General features: G+C 42.3%; 1 protein-coding gene across 5 annotated transcripts in view; it reads left to right on the forward strand.

The window, feature by feature from the left end:
* MTUS1 (microtubule associated scaffold protein 1) overlaps positions 1-12,059 on the forward strand; it is a 241,572-nt gene that overhangs the window by 224,158 nt on the left and 5,355 nt on the right. For all 5 annotated transcript variants that reach the window (XM_083169551.1, XM_083169568.1, XM_083169559.1 and 2 more), the window contains 4 exons: positions 9,227-9,441; positions 9,981-10,086; positions 11,284-11,357; positions 11,448-11,546. In XM_083169551.1, coding sequence (XP_083025677.1) covers positions 9,227-9,441; positions 9,981-10,086; positions 11,284-11,357; positions 11,448-11,546 — 494 coding nt within the window. The remainder of the gene's footprint in view (positions 1-9,226; positions 9,442-9,980; positions 10,087-11,283; positions 11,358-11,447; positions 11,547-12,059) is intronic.

The raw sequence follows: 12,059 nt of genomic DNA on the forward strand, positions 1-12,059 counted from the left end.
TTAATAAATAAATAAGTGTTTTTCTTTAACTTTTTTGTGTAGTTCTCCTCATGCATTGGACATGGAGTTTGAGTGCGAGCCCCAATGCCACACATGCACTCTAATGAAACCAGTTCATACAGCACAAGGTCAGGGGTAATCCATCACTGTCCAGCAGGTTTACAGCCCACGTATTACACAGCAGCATTTCTTATAGAAGAGCTGTTGATTGTGTGATTTATGAGGAGGTTTCTGGTATGCTTCTAGTACAGTGTGAGTTCTCCTGTCAAGTGTGTACCAGTAATGAACTCGGAACTTATTTCTGTCTTCCTGACCCTTTATGGGAGCTCTTTTATATGGTAGGTACCGTCTGATAGTAACGTTCTCTTTGGAGTTTGATTACTTATTTTTGGAAACTTATCTTTTGTAGCTTAATAGGACATTTTTTCCGGATATGGTGTATACAGTGAGTTCGGGCAGCGGATTCCTAAGGTTCTAAGCCTGCATACACACTGTCAGCTAGTTGGTCATTTCAGTTTTGCCATTAGTCTGCACAGCTAGGATTAAAGAAAAAAACACTTTGTACTGTTTTATGGAAAATACTTTTCCATACTGTTTTTATTGGTATAAAGTTATCATAATTAGAGAAAGTTCACCCGAAAAGGAATGTTTCTTCTCCAAGGGCTGATGCATTTGGAATTTGAAATCACATTTTTGCAATGAAATGTAATGTTTTGTCTCCGCTAATTCCAGCAATGGTAGATCCAGAATATCCTAGATCTGATAGCATGTCTGCGGCTGCCTATAATAGTTGGCTTACTTATCTAAACTAAACAGGGTGTGCTGTGCAATGTAGACACCAAAATGTCCACATGGTCTGCATGCAGGGATAGAAGCTTGACATGACACTTTGGGTATTAAGCCCTGTACTTACGGGGCGACTCAGCAATGCTGTGTGCCGAGCCGGGCTTTGCCTATTGTTAATAGGCAAAGCCCCGCGATCTTGGGAAAGCCAGTACAAGCACTGGCTTTCCCTGTGGGCAATAGCGGTGTGCGGGACCGTGATCGCTATCACTGCAGGGCAAACACACAGCGATCAGTACTCCATTTCTAAGTGATCTAGTCAGATTGCCTAGAAAAGAGGTGCTATGAATTGCTTGTATCTAACACACTTGTATACTCATTAGCCATATAATTGATCAATTAAGCAAACAGTGTGTTGGGTCATAGTGCTGGAAAAACATCAACAGTGGAACAAACCACACAGTGAAGCATGAAATCTATATGCACAAAGCCGATATTTAAACCACTTTTCAACCTAGCAGCACAAAAGTCTTGAGCTAGTTACACACAAGAATGATTTGGGCCCATTTTTGACGCGTCGTATGACCGATTGTATGTAAAAAGAGCTAAATTGTGCACGTTTTCAATGCAATTCCAATGCGCGTCCCTGATGGTTGTTTGGGTCACTTCAAGATTCGTCCTCTACATTGGATTGGGTATAGATCGTGCGCAGATCATGTACGCCAATCCATTGTGCGATCATCGTATGATTTCAATTAAATCATTTCACGATCATGGTCGTTCTGGTGTGTACCCTACATTAGTTTGGAAGGTGTCATAGAGGTAGTTTCCATGCCCTTATTGGCTGCACTCAGTGATTACCAGTTTCACATGAATTACACTGGCTGAATCCCTAATACACGCTAATGTAAATGTCATTTAACAAGATTGAGACTGTTCACTGACACAATCCAGACAACTAATTTTAGTGAGATCAGCCCTGACTAATGCATTTAATCACATTAAAACCCAGTCTGAAGATGAGTGGGCAATAAGGTAATGCTTTTATTTGTATGCACGCCCATTAAGCAGTTTACGTGATGGACCTTGTACACAGGCATTAACTTTCAGTATTTATTGTGTTTTCTTGAAGGCTAAATACACTTTGATGAACGTTTATACAGTATTAGCAAGCTTGGACAAACACTTGCTTTCTGACCAGCGTCCGCTTATCTTTTCTTTTTGTGTCTATTTAAAATTTGCCTGCAGTGTTAAATGCTGGGTACAATGTACTGGAGTCCTCTGTAAGCATTTATTAAGGACATAGTGCAGTATGCTGCTGATGCTGAGAACGCACGTCCGGGGCCCTGTTAAACACAAGGACAAAGCACAAGTTTTTTTCTGCTGTTTATACTCCTTTATGTATGAGCTCTTAAGGGCCCCCATACATCAGCATTTAATTGTGACAATTTTCAGATATGGAGATGATTGCCACAATTAATTTTAGATGTGCGGGCTCCCCCTTTTGGCAATCCCAATCAAAATCGCCAATCGATTGCTTAATCAGGTTTTTAAACATGTTTAATAATCTGGTATTATCTGCAGATCTTTTTTATGTGTGGGCATTCCCAATTCGTCGTCTTCATCTATTTACATTATGAACAGCAATCGATTGGGCAATTTCCAGATATGAAGATGCAATCTTTAGATGGAAAAATCTGCCGATCGCTGAAATAAATCTGTAATGTGTGGGCAAAGTCAGATAGATTGTAAAATCCATTTATCTGGCCCAAAAATCCCTGTATCTGGAAATCCATAAATTGTGATTGCTGATGTATGGGGCCCATTAGGCCTTGTGATCTCTAGGGATTTCCTGTCGGTAGCGGGGGGGATAGGCATCTGTGTATTTCTGACTTTGTCTAAAAATTTGCACCCTATTACATGTGTGGTTTTGGGACGAAAATTGCACATGTGACATGCAATATGGTGTGTTTTTTTGTTAAGCGGTCTAAAAAATTGCACCCGATTACATCTCACCCATAATAAGCTGAAAAACCGAATATGGCGTGCAGTTGCCGAGTTATAATATGCAAAGCAGTCTCATAGTGTATGGGGCCTTTAATCAGTTATGCTTCCTATCGCCTATCTTACCGGCTTCATCGCTCAGTGTGTATGGGTGATTTGTGTGCTCCCACAATCGTAAGTGACGGACGATCATCTGCCTCCTGCTGCACGGCCAACAGAAGGTCCGTCAATAGTGACCTATGTTATGCAAATGAAGGACGTAACAGTGATCATTCTGTCCTTCGTTAAATCTTGCCAAGGCTCAAGTGAAGTTGCTTCTTAAATACCTAAAACACCAAGATGTGGGGTTCCTCAGCGCTACCTCCGGATTTTCTTCGGGTCCCCTCAGTACAAATGGAATGAGAGTGATACTCTCCAAATATCGGGGGGGGGGGGGGGGGGGGATAAAACAACACAATTATCTCATTAATGTGATCAATTTTAAGGTCTTTCACAGATCCCGCATCCTAGACTGACTCACCAAGTCGAGCTAGGAGATGTTCCCATAAAGGTTTCTTTTCAAAACTGTCAGCATATACGATAAAAAGTTACAAGAACTCACCAAAGAGCAGTGCCCTATTTGGCCACATAGGTAATCCAAATATTGCAGACTTTATTCAGTTAAAACAGACCTCTCCCCTCCCACTGCACTGGACTTTCCTTTCCCACCCGGAATGAGAAAGTTAGGGTCCAGGTCCAAGCGTAGATGGTGACACAAAGTGGTTAGGGGTTCCTTGACACCAATGCGTTTCGAACTCTTATAGTTATAGTTCTTCCTCAGGGTGTGGAGTGTAACACTCCCCCCCCCCCCCCCCCCCCCCCCCCCCCCCGATATTTGGAGAGTATCACTCTCATTCCATTTGTACTGAGGGGATCCGAAGAAAATCCGGTAGCGCTGAGGAACCCCACATCTTGGTGTTTTTGCTTGGGTTTGGTATCCCATTTCTTGTGGACACTCCCAGCAGCAACCTCTTTGTGCGCGCAAGTAGCCAGAGTCAATCTTGTATTATTTTGTTTTGCTCCTTAAATAGGCTGATTGCCTATCGTTTCATGGTGTACCTGGCTCTAGAGTTGGTCTTGATAAGTTTCCCCATGTATTCTCTATTGTTGCCTAGTAATGCGTTGAGGAACTTGCATCTAGTCTGAATGGGAATTTCCCTTTTTCCATGTGTGTGGTGTCCTGTAACTGGCAACGTTATGTTCAAAATACTGTGTCTATTTTGAGATGTTACTATTTTTGCAGCTCACTTGGTATACATGACATTAATACTGGTATCTGCCCACGGGATAGGTAACTTCATGCCGCATGTACAGCATTGTGCCTGTTTGTAGAGCTTAGGATAGATGGTAAATAAGAGGTAAAGACATCAAATACATTCTTTAACGTTGCCTTCATAGGAAAGCTGGAGGAGGAGTTGTACACTCTTCTGTGTATACGATTTCATGAGCGAATTCACATCTGAAAGGAGATCTGGTACAAAACTTGATCTGTGGTAAATGCTTATAAAATACTACACACTAGGCTGTTTGTGTTGGTGGTGCAAAAAAGCTTCCAATTTAAGTTCTATTAATGTAGTGTATTCAGCTTTCTTTCCCCATTAAAAATAGAAAGACGTGTGCAGGTATGTGTATGTATATAATATAAGATATCGGTGTGCGCAGCACTCCCAATAAGAACACACCTGGCACCGGGGTCCAACTTAATGCACGCAGAAATTAAGATTAAATTAAATTATTCACACAATAAGTATCAGCTACTCCATGTTGTGACCTACACCATAGGCCCCCATTCTGCATGTTAAATTGAGTCCATTATTATCAGTCATTAAGGTTTCTGGGGTTCTAGGTGTACCGCAGATCCCTGGCCATTCTTATTACATTTGCAATATTCCCATTTTAACCACTAATTTGTATTATTACTGGGGCAGGCTATAAGGAAAGTATTGGTAATTTTCGTTCGACCTGGCGGAAAAAAAAAAAAAGCACTTAATAGGTTGGAACCCCTTTTCAGCAAGACTGCCGTTTCGATAGTGATTGACTATACCCCAATATCTCTTTACACTAGAGCAGAATACCATTTTTCATTAGTCAATTTTGTTGGGGAGCATTAGAGAAATACGGCCCACCACCTTCTCAGACCTACTAACTAGCTGGACAGTAACTAAAAAACAAATCTCTCTCTCCACCCCCCGGACCCCCAAAACATGCTAAAGAAGCCTTTTGCATTAGAAGCCGTTTTATCTTTTATTTTTAAATTATGTTTTTAAGGGATTTTTTATTGTTTTGCAATGTGTGATGCTGACCAACAGGATGTAGCATGACTTCCACACATAAAACAAATGAAGCCAGGACAATCCTACTAAATGGTATTTTATGTTCTCAAATGCCTCTTGCAGAAGTTCATATCAGTTCACATGAAGAAGCTAATTCAATTACATTTGCCATTATGCACTGCCTCTGGAAGGGCATATTTTATTCATACATACAGTAGATGTTTTCCAAATTTTTTATTACACGTACTGTATGTTTTTCCTTGTTGCTTTTGGCAAATACCCCATCACTGCCAGTGAGGTGCAAGTGGCCCATGTCTGCTTAGTTTTTCTGCAGGCGTCTTCACACCCTAGCCTAGAAGTAACAGAGCTGCTAGTAACACTTGATCTGATCGGTGGAGTGTGTATTTATTTATATACACTGCTTTCCATGTATGTGCACAGAACTGCTTTTGTGTGTTTTGGTCTCCCAAACGGTTTAAACAAACAAAAACCACATAAAAAAAAAACTAATATTGTACAGTACACGCACTTTTGCTTCTAAATAATAGCCTGTGTCTTCTAATTACTTTTTGATGGTTTTTGTACTGTATGTCACCCATTTCCTGTTACTGTATTAACCAAGTATGTGTATGAACTGTAGTGATGTGTTTGCTTGCATTATGTCTACACAGTATGTTGGCGCTTTATAAATAATAGAAGGTGTCTATGGGCACGGTTGACTTTTTTTGTCTATGGGCACGGTTGACTTGTTTTGTCTATGGGCACGGCTGATTCTTTTTTTGTCTATGGGCACGGTTGATTTTTTTGTCTATGTGCACGGTTGATTTTTTTAGTCTATGGCCACGGTTGACTTTTTTGGTCTATGGCCACGGTTGACTTTTTTGTCTATGGCCACGGTTGACTTTTTTGTCTATGGCCACGGTTGACTTTTTTGTCTATGGCCACGGCTGATTTTTTTTTTTTCTATGGCCACGGCTGGTTTTTTTTTTTTTTGTCTATGGCCACGGCTGATTTTTTTTTTTTTTTGTCTATGGCCACGGCTGATTTTTTTTTTTTGTCTATGGCCACGGCTGATTTTTTTTTTTTTTTTTTTTTTTATCTATGGCCACGGCTGATTTTTTTTTTGTCTATGGCCACGGCTGATTTTTGACTAAGGCCAATTTGACAAGTACACTACACTGTGCAGTATAGCCAAAGTTACCTTGCCTGCAGTGTCTAATTTGCCAGGCGATAGCGGGGCTGCGCATCGCTATACCTTGCAGTGTACACGGTGCGATACTTGCGAACTTGCTGGGTAATTTTGACAACTTAGTCCTAATTGCCTAGCACATTGCACACTGCTTTAAGACAGAATGTGGAAAGAAGTCCATAGGCTTTTATGCAGCCAAAAATGGTTTAGTTTAGTACATCATTCACCAGGTGTGTGGAGCCTTTCTTTTTCTGTGTATTATGTAACTATTTACTACTGTGAAACCGCATACGTACTCTTGCAGGTTGTGACCAGGCTAATTTTACGCTTTAGTGACTTACATGGTTATATATTCCTGTATTTGAGGATATAGTTTGTAAAATGGTTCCATCACTTTCATTGTTCTCCTTCACTATCTGTGTCCCCAAGTTTTTAACAACTGCAAAGCCTTTGACCCCTCTGCTTATACTGTACCTCCTCCTTGATTACTGCCTTCCACTCTTGTCTTCAGAACTTCTCCTGTGCTGCGCTCACTATCTCTGAAGTGCCCCCCCACGCCCCTATGAATATGCCTCATTTTACTCCTCATTCTCCTGCATTCTGTTCCCCTCACTCAGTCCATATATTCTCTAGATTGTAAGCCCACACAAGCATGCCCCTCATGTTGCTGTACCCTTATGAAATAGCACTGCAATTATGTGATTATATATACTATTTATATAAAATTCTGTTCTACATATTTTGTGTTTAATCATGTATGTTTAAATGTATGTTTTACCGGTACTTATGTAGTATCTGGGCTGCCGATTTTGTGATTGTATGCCTTACCTTAAGGCATACAATCAGATGCGATGCGATTCGATTTTGCATAGGATTCAATGTTAAGAAGGTCCTGTTCATTTCCCCACTATCCAAGTGGGCATAGAGTTGATTTTATATAGTGTGGCGAGCGCAGCGAGCCACCGAGCCCGAAGCGTGGCGAGCGGACGCATATTTCTTAAAAAGTATTCTGTGTCCCCTCGCGGGGCTCGCTACGCTCGCCACGCTTCGGGCTCGGTGGCTCGCTACGCTCGCCACAGGTTTATATCCAACTCCATGCCCACTTGGATAGTGGGGAAAGGAAAAGGACCCCTTTTTCCCATTGAATTCTATGTTAAAATGGACTCAGATCATTTTAACATTGAATCCTATGGAAAAATCTTGACCATCGCATCTCATACGATTTCGTCGCATGCGATGCGATTTCTAAATCGGACGCCCAGATACTACATAAGTACCGTTTTACCTTTTTGTGTGGTATCATATAATCTAGACTAAGATTTAACCCCTTCAGTGGCACTCCCGAGAATTTTCCGGGTGCGCAGACTGGCAAACCCAAAAATTCTCGAGAGTGCCACTGCCTGCGCTCTCTCCCGTCAGGCAGCGCCGCACTCCGCTTTAGCGGCTGCCTGACTCCTGCTATCTGGCCCTGCCTCCTTCCCCCAGCTGTGTGCGCCGTGACCTTGTAATGCACACTGCAGGGGGCAGCTGGGCAGCGGCTGATGGAAAGTTCAGCTGCGCTGCCCGGACCTGGTGGTTGCAGTGGTGGGGGGTTTGGTACTTGTGTAGTTTCACGGCGTCAGCATGGCGCCGTGCGTCTGAGTCCACTTGCGGGGCTCGCTTCGCTCGCCCACGCTGCGGGCTCGGTGGCTCGCTACGCTCGCCACGCTATCTAAAATCAACTCCATGCCAACATGGATAGTGGGGCTATGAACTATCCATGTTGGCATGGAGTTAAGTTACTTTATTTTAGATAGTTGTGGCGAGCGGAGAAGCCGGAAGTAGCATGACGCCGTGAAACTACACAAGTACTGGGGTTTTTTTTAGGGAAAGCTCCCCAGAAAAAAACTCACCCAGTGGGGAGCGCTCCCTGTGACCAGCTGCTTCCAGTCAGATAACGGTTTTCAGTAGTGGAACTATGGGGTTTATTTACTAAGATGGCAGTTCTATTTCAGATGGGGTATTGCTATGGGCAACCAATTAGAATCTACTTTTTATTTAGCACATTCTAGAACTGGGGTAGCCAACCCTAGTCCTCGAGAGCTACCAACAGTGCATGTTTTGCAGGTCTCCTCACAGAATCACAAGTGAGCTAATTAGCTCCATCTGTGGATCTTTTAAAATGTGTCAGTGATTAATGAGTGCAGCTGTGCAGCAGCTAGGTTGTCTGGAAAATGTGAACTGTTGGTAGCTCTCGAGGGCTAGGGTTGGCTACCACTGTTCTAGAAGATAATAGAATTTGATTGGTTGCCCCATAGCAACATCCCATCTGAACTAGAACTCACATTTTAGTAAATAAACCCCTATGATTGGCTCTTTAAAGCTAATGAGATTGGCTGTTAGGACTTAGCACCTTTGATCATTATGCCATGTGTTTATGATCCAGAGCAGTTCATAGGTTTTTACTTGAGACTCGGAGGTGAAGTTAATCGTGTGCTATTTTGGACACTGCTCCCACCTGGCTCAGACCCAGTTTCCACTATAACTCCAAACTGGGTTTCTCATTTCCACTGAACCCGGGTAAGCCCTGCAAAAGCTCCTCCCAGCATGGACACATGCCCTCTCTGGGGTCTTTGAATGATGACATCACCAGGTCAAACCCGCGTACAGCCTTACTTGAGATCCGGGAAGAAATGCCAGGTCACTTGACACCCGCATTTTATTTTTTCTGGTAGCAGTTTCCACTGAGCCGCTACATGAGTTGACACTGCAATAACCGGGGTTTCTTGGGTGTTGGAAAAGGGGTATAGTAGCCTTAATCACGCTTCCTGCTACAGAAATCCACAATATTCTGGAGGGGTTGAGATTTGTGGTTAATAATGTATGAAATGTAAAACGGTTTCCAGTAGTAGTTAGCGTTATATACACTGTGTAATGTGTTATGTTTCCTCTCCTGCAGTGTCTGCATCCAGTACATGTGACAAGTTAGAGAAGGAGAAGAATGACTTGCTGGTTGCTTATGAAGGCATCCTCCAGAAGGTGAAAGATGAGCATCTCGCGGAGCTGTCTGACCTGGAAGAGAAACTCAAGCAGTTCTACACTGGCGAGTGTGAGAAACTACAGACCATCTTCATCGATGAAGCCGAGAAATACAAGAATGAGCTACAGGAAAAAGTAAATGGTTTTAGTGGTAGACTTGAGTTTTTCAAATTTTTTGTGTCCATGTCCGCATGGACCCCAGTTAGTGTAACTCGTACCCTCACAAGGCTCACTACTATTATATTCCCCCTTTATGTTGACATGGATGTGGAGTAAGAACAAGCTGGTTGGTTAAAATAAAAAAATCATGAAAAACCGATGTTGATCTTGTCATGTGTCTACCCTTTTAGGGTAGACCTATTGACTGTCTAGCTAGACACACACTAGATCTATCAACCAGAACCAGTATCTCAGACAGAAAAATATAAGTTAAATAAAAACTCTCCATACTATTGACTGTGAAATCTGTTGTCATTGACACCGCTGAGAGGTGACTGGATTTCTGTGCTGGAGGCCAAATAGTTTCACCTTTCAGGATGACAATTTAAAACTTAAGATTTGCATTGTATGTCATGCTGAAGGTTACCTTTGATATTTGGGTGTGTTGTTTGTGAAGCGGTCACACAATAGTACAGTATATAACCACTGTGTGCCTTTTACTTTCTTATCTATAGGTTGATGACCTCAATACAACTCATGAAGCCTACAGACTGGCGGCAGATACCAGCACTAAAGAGTCGATAGAAGCTGTAAAGCAAGAGTTTGAAAACTCCATTACAGGTAAGAACATCCCTTTTTTCCATTGCCCATTAATAGTATGCTGTATTCACAACTGTACTGTAGTATAAAGTTGCTCTAGTAGACTGAGGTAGATGTATAAAGCAGTGTTACGGGAGGAGAAGTGGCCCATGGCAACCAATCGGCACTGACGTAACATCTGTAATTTGCATAATATAACATTCTACAGAGCAGCTGATTGGTTGCCATGGGCCACTTCTCCTCTGGCTCAGTTCTCCTCCCTTATCACTACTTCACACATCTAGCCCTTAGTTCCTATCTTCCTAGTTTAACAACCTTATAGAAAAGGGATGCGGTCATTTGGTCTACTGCATTATGGTCGACAGTCATTAGGTCAAATCCATTAGGTCGACATGCTAAAAGGTCGACATGACTCTAGGTCGACATGGGAAAAGGTCGACATGATTCTAGTTCGAAAGGTCATTAGTTCGAAAGGTCATTAGTTCGACAGGTCATTAGTTCGACAGGTCATTAGTTCGACAAGGTCATTAGTTCGACATTGTCTATGTCGACATTCACAAGGTCGACATGGAGTTTTTCACTGTTTTTTGAGCCAACATGTGCCGACAGGCGGTATTTCATGCCCTACCATCCACTAGGGCGTGGTGGGAGAATAAAATAGTGTGCCGAGCGTAGCGAGGCACCGTGCCCGACGCATTGCGAGCGCAGCGAGCGATGCGAGGGGATGCAGTGCACTTTAAACTGTGTCCATGTCGACTGTGTTGACATTCAGGTAAAAAAACAGTGAAAAACCCCATGTCGACCTTGTGAATGTCGACATAGACAATGTCGAACTAATGACCTTGTCGAACTAATGACCTGTCGAACTAATGACCTTTCGACCTAGAATCATGTCGACCTTTTCCCATGTCGACCTAGAGTCATGTCGACCTTTTAGCATGTCGACCTAATGGATTCGACCTAATGACTTTCAACCATAATGCAATAGACCAAATGATCCCAACCCATAGAAAAAGACCCACTGAGAAATGAATGTATGAGAATGGCTGCTGTGCAGGACTCATATACTTTGAACTAACATAATTAATGTGAAAAATACTTATACTTTTGATGTTCTGGGCTGGTAGATAAAATGGCTATTAACCATATACCTTCATCACATCTTCTACATGCCATCTATAGCTATTAGGTTTGTGTAAACCACATCTTCTCCCCTAGAACTGAGAAACCACCAAGTGCAAGAAAATAAAGCATTAGAAGACTCTGCTAAAGAAAAGCAGGCGGAGCTAGAGGTGGGTGCCACACCCCTTCTGTACCAGATCCTCACATTGTATTGGATATTTTATTTTATTATAATCCTTTTTTTTTTTCTCAATCCAAAGAAAAAAATAGAAGCGTTGACACAGGAGAACGAGTCCCTGAAGGAGAAGCTAAAAGCTGAGGAAGAACTAAGAAAATTGTCCAAAGAGAAACGGGTCAAGGTCAGATTACCCATTACTTTAGTCAGCAGGCTGGTCACTGTATAAGTGCCATCATCTAGGTGTTGGCAGTCAGTTTATGTTCTGCCCACTAAGAATAATCTTTTTTGCAAAACACAATTTATTAAAGAAAAGCTTTTCACTGTTCCTAAAGCTGCCTACCCTCCTGCATTCTGCAGGAGACTCCCTGAAATAACAGCAATCTCCCGCTCTCCCTCATTAGTCTGGCAATCTCCCTCATTTCACCTAGCCCACTTTATACTGTTACATTTTTGGGGGAAAAAGGAATGAGACATACATTTACATTGAATCATCAGCACCAAGCATAGTAGCTTTTACTAAATGCTTTGGGGCTCATCTACATTTGTATATAAGTCATTTTACAAGATTCCGCTCAGATGTAGCCGTGCACACGAACGCATCTAAGTGCCACATTCACAATCTTTTTCACAATCTCTCCATATATGGAACTAGACACGCCCCTTTAGGTGGAGCATGACACGCCTCAAGGTGGCG

Source organism: Crinia signifera, chromosome 1, assembly GCF_055691185.1.
Source record: "Crinia signifera chromosome 1, ASM5569118v1, whole genome shotgun sequence".
Classification (NCBI taxonomy): domain Eukaryota; kingdom Metazoa; phylum Chordata; class Amphibia; order Anura; family Myobatrachidae; genus Crinia; species Crinia signifera.